This window comes from Orycteropus afer, unplaced genomic scaffold, assembly GCF_000298275.1.
Source record: "Orycteropus afer afer isolate SDZICR_OR568_19922 unplaced genomic scaffold, OryAfe1.0 scaffold00182, whole genome shotgun sequence".
NCBI classification, from domain to species: domain Eukaryota; kingdom Metazoa; phylum Chordata; class Mammalia; order Tubulidentata; family Orycteropodidae; genus Orycteropus; species Orycteropus afer.
Window position 1 is genome coordinate 1,608,677 of NW_006921769.1, and position 15,611 is coordinate 1,624,287.

The 15,611-nt window shown below is 37.0% G+C and overlaps 1 protein-coding gene across 1 annotated transcript in view; it reads left to right on the top strand.

Moving 5' to 3' along the window:
- L3MBTL3 (L3MBTL histone methyl-lysine binding protein 3) overlaps window positions 1–15,611 on the top strand; it is a 101,783-nt gene that overhangs the window by 25,422 nt on the left and 60,750 nt on the right. The window contains exons 9-11 of the mRNA XM_007947360.1: window positions 1,882–2,017; window positions 4,132–4,223; window positions 7,015–7,166. Coding sequence (XP_007945551.1) covers window positions 1,882–2,017; window positions 4,132–4,223; window positions 7,015–7,166 — 380 coding nt within the window. The remainder of the gene's footprint in view (window positions 1–1,881; window positions 2,018–4,131; window positions 4,224–7,014; window positions 7,167–15,611) is intronic.

A 15,611-nucleotide genomic window follows, 5' to 3' on the forward strand; every position in this document is an offset into this window, starting at 1 on the left:
ATTGTTTGTCTTTTTGTTATTGAGGTGTTGGAGTGTTCTATAAATTCTAGAGATAAGTCCCTTGTCAGATATGTCATTACCAAATATTTTTTTCCCAATCGGAAATCACTACAGAATGTTTTGAGGGACCCACTAGACCCACTGTGAGAGAGACCTGAGCTGTAACTCCATTAATAACCTGACTTCCATATGCCCCTACTCTGAATGGTGCATCACAGTGACATCTTGGGTCTCCTGGAATTAGTGTCATTTTAGAGTCTTTGTCCAGTAGTCCCCAAAAAGTCTGATCATTTCCTTTTCCCCAGTGAACAGTCATTCTCATAAAAGGCATAAATCCCTTTGGGGAAGGCTGGGAGAAAGATTCATAGTATAAATTTTTGGCAGTGTACTGGAGTGCTTCTTCAAGGGGACTCAGCCTTCATTCAAGGGACTGTGGATCTGTGAACTGGCTCAAGGCTTGGAATTGATTCCGGGGCTGTGTCTCTCTAGTCTGGAGATTCAAGTTAGACTGCCATTCTCTTGACTTAGAAAACTTCTGCTTGTATCAAGTAAATATTTAGTGTATTTTCCATCTGTTTCACTCAAAGGACACCATGGTTAAATAGCCAACACCATAAGTCCATAGGAATCAGTCTGTTATTGCTTTGACTGCTGTCTGTTACCGTAACCATGCTCACCTTACCTTTGTCTGTTAAGTCCTGCTACTTGCCCCAACACCCCAGCATCCAATCAGCCCCATTGTAATCAGTCATCTTAATTCAGTTAGGGCAGTTCCCACTGTCAAATATAACTTACATAAAATAGCAATCACTGCAGACTTCAGGTATACTGGAGCTTCCTTCACAAATTTGTTCCTCACCATTGTGGTAAAAGGTGTGTCCTTTGGCACTCCATGGGTGAAGCTGTCGGTCTAACCTGACATAACCACTCTAACATGCCATTTGCCCTAAGCCTTTAGATACCTTCTTGTACAGTATACCACGGTAGCTTTGGCATTTCAACTTGATTTAGGTAGCCCACCGCTTAATCCATGCTTCAGTGAATCATCCAGATAAGCTATTAGATCCTTTTATAACCTCTTGAACTGAAACATTAAATGACAAGTCTTTGCTTAGAAGGGCCATATCAATAAATTCAGACTGATCCAACTTAATATGTTCCTTGTGCCATTGTACCACATCCTTAATAGTCATTCTCATACATGTTTCCCCAGGTTTCTGTTTGTATATATTAGAAAAATCAAGCAGTTATTTTGATGTGTAGCTGAAAGAACACATTGCTGTGCTGGCATTGAGGCTAGTGGGAGGAAGATTTAGAGGCTGAATCTTCCAAGACTCTGGGACAGACCTTTTCCTTCTTTGTTTCTTCCAAACGAGCTATTGATGGAGCGGAGAATCTGTTGGCCTCACTCCATGTCTGCACAAGCTTTGGTCTGGACAAATACATTGCCATGTGCTGAGTTTATAAAAGGACAGAGAACTGGCATTCAAACAGTGGCCAGCAGGGCATCCACTCAGGATCCTTGCTGGAGATGTCTGCAGTATACTGCTTTGGGTGATTCTCTGTCAACTTTCATTGATATGGCAGAATCTGATTTTAAAAAGAGAATGGGGAGAGGATGTGTCCATGTGGGAGAACTATTCTTTACCCCGTATCCATCCACGTACCCCTAATGTAGCTGAGGATGTTGCTGGCTAGAATATTGCAGCTCATTTCTTCCCATTGTAATAGCCTTTGCTTTTAGATTTTGCCGTTTGTTTAGGGGTTTTGTTGCTGTGAAGACAGACGTAATACTTCCTGTTCATGTTACTACGTTTTTATATACATACGTGAAGATTCAGTTTTATTTTCTTTAATTTGTCAATCTATTTTGTATTGCAGGTTTGTGGGTACCGCATAAAACTGCATTTTGATGGGCATTCTGATTGTTATGACTTCTGGGTAAATGCAGATGCTTTGGATATTCACCCAGTTGGGTGGTGTGAGAAAACTGGCCATAAACTTCATGCACCAAAAGGTGTTGTCATTTTTTTGTTACATTTTGAATTCAGTAAAAACTCATTTTCTTAAATGCCAATTTAGAATTTGTAAGAATTTATACTGAATAATAATTCAGATGGGTCCAAATTCATGCTTATTGTTCACAAAGAAAAAAAAAATTATAAAAGTAATATTTTAAAAGTATATAAAATATACACATAAAAGTATGTAAAATACAAACATTTTCATGGTGATTTTGACTACAGATAGCATTTAGCCATAGATTTGTTTTTATTTTACGTGTATCTCCTTGTAAAAACTGATTTTAAAAAATATTGCTTCTAATTTACACAATTAAGTTTATTTACTGATATTTTAAGTATATAGAAAATCCTGAAAAATTAATGCATTTAATTTATTGATCTTAAATTTAGGAGTTTGGAAAGGAGACTGTATCTCTAAAAATTTGTTTAGGTAGGGAATGAACAATTACTTTTTCTTATGATCCAGTTCTTATTGTTATAGTCTGCCAGTGATTTTTGCCTGTTTCATGTTTACACAGTCTCAAGAATAACAAATACCATCTTTTTCAGTCTTTCATTAATGTGTATAATAAAATCTTATTTCTTCATTTTTTATTAGTATGTATAGTATTGTCTTCTTGGTGTAGAAAATTTAAGTTACTAGTTTGGTAATTTTTGGCTTATGTCAGGGCTATTGTTTTCTGTATATATATATTTTTTTAATTGTAATTTGAGTGAAAGTTTACCTGGCAAATTCATTGTACACAGAGCAGTTCATACACATTTCGTTTCATGTCACTGATTGGAATCTCCATAATGGAACAGCTCTCTTCCCACTTCTTCCTTTTCCCTGTGTCCTTCTTTCCTGTGCATTCCTGCCTTCTGAACTGTGCCCCTGTACAAATACTACCCTTTTGATCTCCCATGTTTCATTGTTCTGAGGAGTATACCTACCTGTTGTAATGTTCACTTATATGCCTGTCTATTTTTTGGCTGGAAGTCATGGGAATGAGTTCAGTTCCAGACCTGAAGGGTGTAGTGGTCATAGTCTTTGGGGTTTCACCAGTCTCTTTCAGACCAATAAGCCTAGCCTTTTTAATGATTTTGAATTTTGTTCCACATTTTTCTCCCACTCTCTCCAGGATTTCCTATTTTGATCCCTTTTCGTGTGGTAGCAGGATACCATCTAGTTCTTCTGGTCTCAGAAATTTGCATGGTCCCTTAGACTGATTGTTTCCATGTGTCTGGTTTTCTTCATTGTTCTTTGCTTTGGACTAAGACCTATTAGGGCTATTGTTTTTTAATGAACTAGGTATTCCTTAGTTTCAATGAAAAATTAATGGAACAATGTTTCCAGAGGGCTGAAGAATTAAACAAAAACACATAAGAAAGATGAGGATGAAAAAAGGAATGCTGTGAACCTTTCTATAAATTGAATTCATCTGTGGTGAATTACTGAGTGTTTTTTCCATACTGCTTTCTGGACTTTAGTGGAAGAAGAAGAGAGCACATTTGCGGATAAAATGATGAAATTCCTTTGATAGGGAAATGTTTGCTTTAATGAGATTCTGAAAATTAGGCAAGGGCATTTACCTTATTGTAATTTGCCAAGGTGCTTTACTTCATAACCCTTATTTGCCATTTTTGCAGTGATCGGCAAAAAAAGGATTTTATCTGTCTTGGTATGGTTTTTTCCAGCTTCTCACTTGTTTGCACAAGCTAACCTTTCAAAACAGAACAATGAAGGAAAAATAAAGAATTAGACTGCTCTAGTTCACTAATTTCCCACTGTGAAAACTACTTTAAATGCTGTTGGGAATACCTTGTTAATAAAAACAAGTGTGCCCAGTTACATGTATTTGCTTCTTTTCCTCCTTTTCTTAATACTTATAGCATTCATTCAGAAATAAAAAAAATAATAGTTTATCAAAAATAAGCACAACCTGTGTATAAAATTCTCAAACCTAAATAATAAGTTAGACTTTGATTATTAAAAAAAAAAAAAAAAATCCCCTGGTGGTTTGATCTGGAGATGTGTATGTAGGAATTTAGCTAAAAGTGAGAGTGGAAAACAAAGTGTGAAATATTTTGATACTTCACTGACTCTCTTGCTGTGTACTTGTTCTAGGATATAAAGAAGAAGAATTTAATTGGCAGACCTATCTCAAAACATGCAAAGCTCAAGCTGCTCCCAAGTCGTTATTTGAAAACCAGAATATAGTAAGTACTCTCAAAATACTCTTCCTTTCAAAGGTGAATTACAAGGATAAATGATAACAACAAGCTATATAATACATTTTATTGCTTTATTATGTAGAATAGTCTTATCTTAATTATACTTTAAAATTTGTTTAAAATCTTCATGAATAAATATCTTTTTTTTCTTTCCTTAATGGTAGAAGGCAGCATAATACAAAACCTATGTCTAATTTATAATTAAAAAAAAAAAAAGCCAAACCAAACCCTCTGCCACCAAGTCAGTTCCAACTCATAGCGACCCCCATTGGGTTTCCAAGACAGTAAATCTTTACAGAATTAGATTGCCCAGTCTTGTTTCCACGGAGTGGCTGGTGGGGTTTAAATTGGCAGCCTTCTGGTTAGCAGTCAAATGCCTTAGGCACTGAGCCACCAGAGTGCCGTAATTTACAATAAGGTACAAATGAAGTTTTCTGGAATGTTTTGTTGTTATTGTCACTTTGAAAAGTTCTGTTCAAATACAATTTATACAGTGAGATGAACGTAGACCTGTTTAGATTTACATCCAGGGCATAGCTAGAGACTACGACTTACCTTCACTCCAGCTTGTAACTTTATTTTGCAGTATAACAGAAGCAAAATCTTAGATATATATGTAATTTCTGTTTCTTGGACTATATTCCTGCTTTCCATTACACTTTCCTCTGTTGACATCTCTGAGGGGACCCAGTAAGTTCACTTGTTCACCTGAGTTCTGATCTAATTGGAAAGAAGAAAGCAAGTTAATGAAAACCAAAATATCAGCTGTGTAACTCATAAGTGCTAAGTTAAAAGGCATGGCAGAAAAATTAGCTGCTTGGTTCTGAGCCCAAGAGTTGAAGAGATTTACTGCTCCTTTTCCTCTTTAGGTCCCACACTAGGCCCAGGGAGCTTATGATCGTGGCAGGCTTGCCCTTCTGAAGGGACAGGGTTCACCCTTAGAGTAGCAGAATAGAAATCACGTGCCTTTCAGGCCAGTACCTCAAAAATGTAGTTCCTCCTGCTACATTTATCAGTCAGGTAGAGTGAGTGAGAGGGTGGAGAGAGGCCAGTGCTATTTCACTAATGTTGCTCTCCAAATGGAAATAAGTATAAGGAGTGAGGACAAATACCCTTCATTGAGGAACGAGTTGTTGGGAGGACATATGTCAGCAGGTGAAACATTCTCTGATCAAATTGACCATAAACCAGCTTGAGTTAGAGAATGGAAGAAGAGTTTGTGTGTGCTGTGTGTGCATGTGCACATGTATGCTTTACCTTAGCGAACTAGTGGAGAAAATATGCCTGATTATTATTTTAAAATACGTTAATTGAGATAATAGATTAATTTCTGAAACACTAATATTACATTGTCAGTAGGTCTTCTTTGTCAAGATTCATCCCAGGGAGGAAGGTCACTTAGATGGAAATGCAGTGGTCTGCTGTTGCTGCTCCAAATTTCCTAATCCCTGTCTGATTCTCCAGTGATGACTTCAGTCAGGGATTTGATTACCTGCCTTGAACAGTCTTCTTAAATTCTATGCGTTGCTAGCATACAACTTAATCTTTGGCTGTGAATTTGGTATCCAGTATTCCTGCTTTTACATGCCTTTATCTCCAAAATCTTGTAAGACAGAGCTAGTCTGTCCTATAGTATGAGTTAGACCCAACTTGACGGCAGGGAGTTTGAGTTTTTCTGCCTCCACATACTCAAACGTTGATGAACAGAATTCTGATAAATAACTATGTCTAGTTAACATTCCGGTGTAGCGTTAGTGTCTGCTCCTTCAATTCAGATAGGACTTACTGTCACATCTCCAGATACATATGACCGTCTAGGATTATGCAATCATAACTATAATTATAGTTAACAAACAAGAGATAACATATATTTGCTTAAGGTGGTTAGAATAGTGCCTGTATGCCTCAGTGTGAACAGAAAGATTTTTTTTTTAGAAGGGTAGATGTGATTTATAATAATTATAAATAGATCATTAATTGATGTCTAGGTCCACTGCTCTGAAATAGGATATTTTTTCTCACAAAAAGTTGCAAGGAAAGTTTTATTTTACTGTATCTCAAACACTAACTCTTAATACCCTTTTATTGTGTTAGTTCTAAGTCCCACATGACTGATAATCTGAATTTCCTTAAATTGCAGACTGTACGGACTATTTTGTTTGAATGGCTGTATATATTAACAGCTAGGGTTTTCCATTTGTTTGTTTTGTTGCTGTTGTGAATAAGTAGTGTCTGTAATGTTGAGTAAAAGCTGAACTTCAATAAGTTGCAACCTTTCATAAGTGAAGATGATCTCCTTTCAGTAAAGCACTCTTTTGAGAGATCTTTTCAGAAGTGGGAATGAATTTGTACTACTGATTCATGTACATTTTTAATGTGATTAAGTGTGTATTTTATGTGAAATAATTTTCATTTCTAAGTCTGTAATCAAGGAAATGAGGGGGAAAAAGTGAATTGTACAGTGAATAAAACTTGCCTAACTTGTATTGTTTTCTAAGATACCAAAACACATGCTAAAATTAGTGATTTTAAACTCTTAGATTGAGGATGTTTTGGTTTTGAGCTCAGATAGTTAATTGGGTATAGTGGTAGGGCACTTTTATTTTTTTATTGTTTCTTGTTTGAAAGCCACCATGCTGTGAAATTGACACACAGTTTTTTAATTATATGAATATAGTGATGGATGTGGGCCTTTGAGTAGGAGGTGCAGGGAGGTGTAGGAGGTCTTGCTGTTAAGTACGTGCTTATTTCTAATTAAATCTGTATGTTTATGTAGACAGTGATCCCATCAGGCTTTCGAGTTGGAATGAAGCTTGAAGCTGTAGACAAAAAGAACCCTGCATTCATCTGTGTTGCTACAGTAACAGATATGGTGGACAATCGTTTCCTCGTGCATTTTGACAACTGGGATGAGAGCTATGACTATTGGTGAGACATTTTCCATTGGTATATACTTTCTTAATTTAATGTTCATAAAAGTAAACCAGGTGGTTGTTTTAAGAGTAGTAATAATGCAAAGCTTATGACAAAGCATAACAGTACTCTGCCTCTTCCTTTCCTGTTCCAGATTTTTAACTTTTCACCAGTTCCATATGGCATATATTTCTCTGTGTGTGTGTGTGTGTGTGTTGGAAATACACACAGAAAATTACATGCACACTAAACAAATTCTACATGTCCATTTCAGTGACATTGAGTACATTCTTTAGGTTGCACAACCATTCTCACTATTTTTTTCCAAATTATTCCACCACCACTAAGATAAACTCACTGCCCCCTAAGGTCCTCATCCAACCTTTCAGGTTACTGTGTCAAATTGATAACATGTAGATGATTCTTTAAAAAAGCACAATGCTCAAGGCAGACATTCTTTACAAAGATAAACTAAACTGTTACTTAATATAAAGATGGCTTCAGGGGATAGTTTTAAGATTTCAAGATTATCATAACAGAAGTTTGGGGGAGTCTCCAGCCTTAATTCAGAAATACTGAATTCCATGAGAATTTGAAATTCTGTTCCACATTTTGCCTCTGTTGTCCAGGATTCTTCTATAGAATTTTTTTTACCAAAACATTTAGTAGTGATAGCCTGGCACCATCCAGTTCTTCCGGTCCCATAATAAGGGAAGTGGTTGTTCACGGAAGCAGTTAGACACACATGCCAGTTCCTTCGCTGATTCCTGGCTTTCCTTCCTCTGCTGCTTCAGGCAAATGGAGACCAGTTGTTGGACCTTGGATGGCTGCTTGCAAGCCTTTAGAAACCCAGCTACTAAAGAAAGAATTTGGAGGTAGAACAGAAATACTAAAAACAGTATTTGGTCCATGTGGCATATATTTATAAATAACATCCTTCACTTCAACTTTACAGTTTGTGTCTTAATTGGCTTCCTTTTATAGAAGTGAGGTTTCATTCTTAAACATTCCACATTCCCAGCATACACTCATGTGCACGTGCATACTACACAGACACACACCCTCGTTTGGGATGTCTTGTATTATTTTCTAGGAAATTATTTTAAGCTTCCATTCATATTTTTATTCCCAGTAGCTATATAACTATTCATAATACACTTATACATATGTATGTTTGAGGGATATTATTTTTAATACTTTCAGTTTTTAGATATACTGCATAAAGTAGTAGGAGTGACATTTATAAAATTATATAATTATAAAATAATTATAATTATCCTACTTCCGTCACTGCTGTCGAGTCCGATCAGACTCATAGCGACCCCTCCTTGGGTTTCTGAGGCAGTATCACTACGGAAGTACATCGCCCAATCTTTCTTCCAAGGAATGGCTAGTGGGTTTGAACCGCCAGCCTTCTGACTGCCTTAGGCACTACACTACCATAATTAAAGCCCTCAGATTTAATTACTTGAAATAATGATTTTGCATAGTCCAGTGATCACTGTGATCAGTCTCCTGTTGAAAGACACTTCTGAAGTGTTTAGTTCTTTATAGAGAACATTTGGTGTGAGAAAATTTTAGAGAAAAGTAACATATCTTTAGAAAATGGGGATAATGTTTTAGCATCAAAGGAATCATAGTTCAAATTAATACTGTTAAGTTTCAGGGGAACTTGTGTCTTGATTTTAATTTTCAGTATGCATATATTTGGGCATTCAGTCCCACCATCAGTAATTTTGTTTGCTCGTTAAATTGGATTTATAAATTTACTTGCATTACTTTAGGAAGGAGAGAGATTGAAAGCCATTTGCTATTCATATTTTTAAATGCTTCATATTGTATGTTATATATGCTTTTATGGAATTTTAAAAGAATGTAGGCAAGGAGTTTCCTTACTACGTTGTACAGAGTCAAGTACTTTTTAACATTTTCATGTATTTCTTCTGAGCTTTGTTCTGTAAAGCAGAGTTTATCTTCATAGGATGTCTTTTTATTCAGTTTGCAAAAGGAATTAATTACCATTGAAATACGGACAATTTCAAACATAAGCAAAAGTAAAGAGAGTAATACAGTGACCCTTATACAGCCATCAGCACCAGCAAGTATCAGTTTATGGCCAGTTTTGTTTCCTCCATATTCCTACACCTGAAATCACAAGTCTAGCATTGTTTGGAAACAGATACCATAGTATTTTATCTGTGAATATTTCTGTATGTAACTTCTAAACATAAGAATTCCTTTCTGTTTTTCTTATTTTGATCTGGTTAAAATGTTATCATCATAATTAGACATTTACCGCAATTGTCTTATTTTTCTTTTTAGTTTGATGGCTTTAGGTTCAAGTAAGGTACACACATTGTGACACATGTTGTAAAGGCACACGACATGTTGATATGTCTTTCACACGTCTTTTGACTTCTACACTCCTGTCTATTGTTTGTCTTTGTTTCTTCTGTTCCTTCAGTTTTACTTGAGGAAGTCAAGTCATCTGTCCTGTATTGTTTCCACAGTCTGGACTGTGACTGTTTATGTGTGGCATTGTTTACTGTGTTCTTCTGTGCCTTCTATTGCCTGAATGGTGGTTTTGTTTCATTTAAAATGATCTGTCCCTAACTTGAGTGGATGAATGGATGAGAATGCTTTAAATTTAGGAAACCTTAAAACTGTAATAATCAAACATGTTTCTGTTCTCCTGTGTGTAGTATTTTATGATGGTGACCATTGTATTGTACCAAAACAATGATTAGGATCCAGTCTTTCCATTAATAAATGATAAAACTCAAAACCATTAACTCACTGTCGTCGAGTCGATTTGACTCATAGTGACCCCTCCTTGGGTTTCCAAGGCAGCATCACTACGGAAGTAGATTGCCCAATCTTCCTTCCGAGTAGTGGCTAGTGGGTTTGAACCACCAGCCTTCTGGTTAGCAGTCAAATGCCTTAGGCACTGTGCTACCAGAGCTCCCTTAATAAATTATACTAAAGCAGTTATTAGAATTTTTTAAGATGAGAGACCTTTGCTTTTATAGTTCTGAATCATTTGTGGAGGATGGTTTTTCTTAGCCTGATTTAGATAGTGCATAATGTTATTTTAAATTATTTTTGTGGTCTTATGGCTGTTAGTGTTTCAAAAGAATAAGTTGTTTCTTTGACTATATATTCTGGGGGGGGGGGGAGTAATGGGGATGGGGTGAAGTTAACAGAGGCTTCCTCCAAAACTCCAAAACCAAACTTACTGCCATCAAGTTGGATCTGACTCATAGCAATCCCTCCTTGGGTTTCGGAGGCAGTATCTCTATGGAAGCAGATTGCCCAACTTTCCTTCTGAGGAATGGTTTATGGGTTTGAACTACCAGCCTTCTGGTTAGCAGTCAAATGCCTTAAGCACTATGCCAGCAGAGCTCCTACAGAGGCTTCCTATGCATATCCAAATGCCTCATGCAATTGGTTTGCTCGGTTAAAAGGATTAGGATTATAGTCTCATGTTAGTCAGTTTTCATAACCTAGGCTGAGACCAGAAGAACTAGATGGTGCCCAGCTACCACTAGTGATCCTGCTCTGACCAGCAACATAATAGAAAGACCAGGATATAATGGGAAAAAAATGTAGAACAAATTAAAATTCCGAAAAGAAGAGGCAGACTTACTGGATTTATAGAGACTGGAGGAATTACAAGACTATCTCCCTAGCATATCCTTTGAACTTGGCTCTGAAGCCACTCCTGGAGACTACTTTTGAGCCAAATAATAGACTGATTTATAAACAGTATCGTCCCTGAGTAATGTGCTGCTTTAAACAATCAACTGTTTGATGCCAAATGGTCAACATTTACCCAGAAGCAAGGATGAGAAGGCAAGGAGGGCAAAGGAAGCCAGATCAATGGAAACAGAACAAACAGATGGAAATAATGGGAATGCTGACATGACACATTGTGAAAATTGTAACCAATGTCAGAACGATTTGTATAAAAATTTTTAAATGGGAACCTAATATGCTTTCACCTAAAACAAAATAAATATTAAAAATAATCATAATAATGGGAAAATCTAGGTAAGTTTGCTGTGTCCCTTTCACTTGGATGCCAGATTCCTAGGGAAGAGGATTCTAGGTTCTTTTTTAGGAGGAGTGATGCACAGCATTTCCTTCAAAGAATGCATAATACGTGAACTGCTGTGTGGAAAGTGAATTTGCTCTGTAAACTTTCACCCAAATCACAATTTAAAAAAAAAAAGAAGAATGTACAATATTCATTAAAGGCATTCCACAGTGTTTTTCCCAGTGAGATAAAGAGAAGTAAAATGTAGCTTTTGAGAAACAACAAATAGGAGGTTTGCTGACCCATAAAAACTCAAGGCCAGCTTGAATCTGGGTGAAAGAGAACCTTGGTGGTGGTGTTAGGTGCCGTCAAGAAGGCTCCAACTCACAGAGGCCCTGTGTACAACAGACCAAAACACTGCCCAGTCCTGTGCCATCCTCTCAGTCTTTGCAGTGCTTGAGCCCATCATTGTAGACACTGTGTCAGTCCGTCTCGTTAAGAGTCTTCCCCTTCTCTGCTGACCATCTGCCAAGCATGATATCCTTCTCCAGGGAATGGTCACTTCTGACAACATGACCAAAGTAGGTAAGATGACGTCTGGCCATTCTTGCTTCCAAGGAGCATTCCAGCTGTATTTCTTCCAGGACGGATTTGTTCATTTTTCTGGCAGTCCATGATATTTTCAGGATTCTTCACCAGTACTGCAATTCAAACGTGTCAACTCTTCTTGGGTCTTCCTTATTCATTATTCAGCTTTCACATGCATATGAGGAGGTTGAAAATACCATGGCTTGGGTCAGGCACATCTTAGTCTTCAAAGTGACATCTCTGCTTCCTAACACTTTAAAGACGTCTTTTGCAGCAGATTTCTTGACTGCGCTTCCATGAGTATTGATTGTGGATCCAAGTGAAATGAAATCCCTGACAACTTCAGTCTTTTTTCCATTTATTGTTAGGCTGCTTATTGGTCCAGTTGTGAAGAGTTTTGTTTTCTTTATGTTAAGGTGTAATCCAAACTACAGACTGTAGTTTTAATCTTCGTCAGTAAGGGCTTCAAGTCCTCTTTTCCTTTCAGCGAGCAAGGTTGTGTCATCTGCATATCACTGGTTGTTAATGGTTCTTCTTCCAGTCCTCATGCTGCATTCTTCTTATAGTCCAGGTTCTCAGATTACTTGCTCAGCATACAGATTGAATAAGTATGGCAAAAGGATACAGCCCTGATGCACACCCTTCCTGATTTTAAACCATGCCGTATCCCTGTGTTCTGTTCAAATGACAGCCTATTAGTCTATGTACAGGTTCCTCATGAGCAATCAAGTGTTCTGGAATTCTCATTCTTCACAATGTCATCCACAATTTGTTACGATCCACACAGTCAATTGCTAAGCCTAGTCAATAAAACAAAGTTAGACATCTTTCTGATATTCTTTGCTTTCAGCTAAGATCCATCTGACATAAGCAGTGATATCCCTTTTTCCACATCCTCTTCTTAATCCAGTTTGTGTTTCTGGAAATTCCCTGTCAATGCACTGCTGCAACCATTTTTGAATGATCTTCAGCAAGATTTTACTTGCATGTGATACTAATGGTTTGGTTCAAAAATTTCCACATTCTGTTGGATCACCTTCCTTTGGAATGGGCACAAATATTGATCCCTTCCAGTTAGTAGACCCAAAATCCTTGGCGTAGACAAGTGAGTGCCTCTAGCGGGCATCCATTTGTTGAAACACTCCAGTGGCTATTCTGTTAATTGATGGACCCTTGTTTTTCTCCAGTTCCTTCAGTGCAGCTTTAATTTCTTCCTTCAGCACCATTGGTTCTTGATCATTTGCTACCTCCTGAAACAGTTGGACATAGACCAGTTCTTTTTGATACAGTGACTCTGTGTATTCCTTCCATCTTTTTTTGATGCTTCCTGCATCAGTCAGTATTTTGTCTGTAGAATCCTTCATTATTGCAACTCAAGGCTTAAATATTTTCTTCTAATTCTTTAAGCTTGAGAAATGCTAAGCATGTTCTCTTCCCTTTTGATTTTCTAATTCCAAGCCTTTATACATTTCATTGTAATACTTTGCTTTCTCTTCTTGAGACATCCTTTGAAATCTTCTAGTTATTTTATTTCAGCATTTCTTCTATTTGCTTTAGTTACTCTATGTTCAAGAGCAAGTTTCAGAGTCTCTTCTGACCCCGTTTTGGTTTCTTCTTCCTTTCTTGTCCTTTTAATGACCATTTGCTTTGTTCGTAGATGATATTCTTGATGTCATCCCACAACTTGTCTGGTCTTTAGTCATTGGTGTTCAGTGTGTCAAATTTCTTCAGATAGGCTCTGAATTCTAAGAGAACCTTAACATACTAAAAATCACACCCTTGGGTAGAGGTTTAACATTATAATGAGAGATGCTAAGAATCGCCATCTATATATTCCTTACGATACATGCTTACTTTGTAATCATATAAAATTGTAAGTATAGCATGATTCTCATGTAATCCGCACCCTATAAAAGAAATTTGGGAAGAGGCAGAAACAATCTCAGGGTATTACCCTCTCTCTCTCAGCCATGCACAAATTCAATAAATGCCATGTCTTTTGCTCTTCACCTTGTTGTGTCCTAATTGGCTTAAATCACTCTGGGCAGTGGACCCAGCATTTGGTGGGTATCAGGAACAAAAATTTGGTATTTTTTTAGCTCTGATTTTATACCCTTATTAGTATCAAGTGTAATTATTTGTCGGGTGGAATGTGCTCGGAGGATTTATTTATACTTCCAGCTATTAAAATGAAGTCATATATTTTGTCAGTTGTCAGGAACACAGCACATTCTCTCCCTCAACTTGTAATTAAGGCACTTTGAAAATTCCTAAGTCCCCTGAAATTTCTCTAGTGTTGTTAAACAGTTTATTCTTTGATCTTTGAATTCTGAAATTATTTTTACCTATAAAAAATGACTTAGGTATGTAATTGAGGTTAGAAATTGAATTGCTTTTCTCAATTTAATATACTTGGGAAATGGCATTTTTTTCCTGTCAACGTGGATAATTATTTTTTTATATCTTTTTATATCAGCTGTAATTTGAAAACAAATACATGTCTTTGTACATTTGTGATACTGCATATTTAGTTGAAATAAAAATTACTTCTTTCCAAAGAGGAACATTATGAAAATATTGTGTAGGATTGAAGAAGTAGTTTTTTCATGAAAAGAAAATAGAAAATATTGGCATTTTAGAAAAAAACAGTCTTACCTCTTGGTTTCCTTAGTGATTTTGTTACTGGTAGTTGGTAACTGTGTTTAATTCTATTCCTTTGATGGTCATAAGGAATCTGTGGGTGGTACAGAGGGTTAAGTTCTTGAATACCAGCTGAGAGGTTAGTGGTGGGAACCAACGCAGAGGGGCCTCAGAGGACAGGCTGGCAATCTGCTTCCGGAAGGTCACAGCCTTGACAACCCTGTGGAGCAGTTCTTCTCTGCACACGTGGCCTCACCACGAGTTGGAATCCGCTTGAGGGCAACTGACAGCAACAGGAGTAGAAATAGTCGTAAATATCACAAGCTATTGCAACTCCAAAGGACCTCAGAGATCCTTTTTTAGATCCTCATTTTTTAGTAGAAAGCCTAGGCAAATGAAGTTGCAGTTTTAGCCGTACTTGATTCTCTTTGTGACTCTAGTGAGGCAGGGTAAAGATCAGCAACAAACAGGTATTTGAGAGAGAAAAATTAAGTTGGTGAGTTAGGGAAAACATGGGGCTGGAGCCTTTTCCTCATTACTTCTAAATGTACTGCAAACAACCCTTTGTGTTTTTTGTTTTGGTTTTGTTTTTAAAGAAATGAGTCTCATTTATAAATTTAGGATAATAATAATTTTATACATCTCCCTTAAAATAAGATTAAAAATTTGCAACATATCATCAACTTTTTAGAGCAGTGACTAAGTTATCAGGCTTGTCATCGTTCTCTTAATGTGGGAAGCACACTTGGTGGTGATGGGAAGATAGGGATTTCTATACAGAGGTGAGCAAGACACACTTATCTCTGTACTTCACCTCCGAGAGGATCTTGGACTAGGAAGAAACACAAACATCAGTGTGTTGGCTGAGGGTAGTTGGTGGTTAGTGCTTAATTATCAGCCAACCACTTGTATATAGTGCCACACAAGTGGGAAAAACTGATTCACTAGAGGGCATTCAGGGAAGGCTTTTTAGAAAAAATGGGATTTGAGCTGGACCATGAGGGACACTAGGAATTGGTACATAGATGTTGATCTGAAATATCCCTGGGTAAAAATGTAGGGTGTGTTTGGAGAATGGCAACCAATCTGTTGAACAGATTGCTGGTCTAAGCTTTAGTTGCCTCATTCCTAAGATGGGCTCAATGATAATACCTATCTCATAGAGTGTTGTGAGAATTAAAATAAGAAAGTGTTAG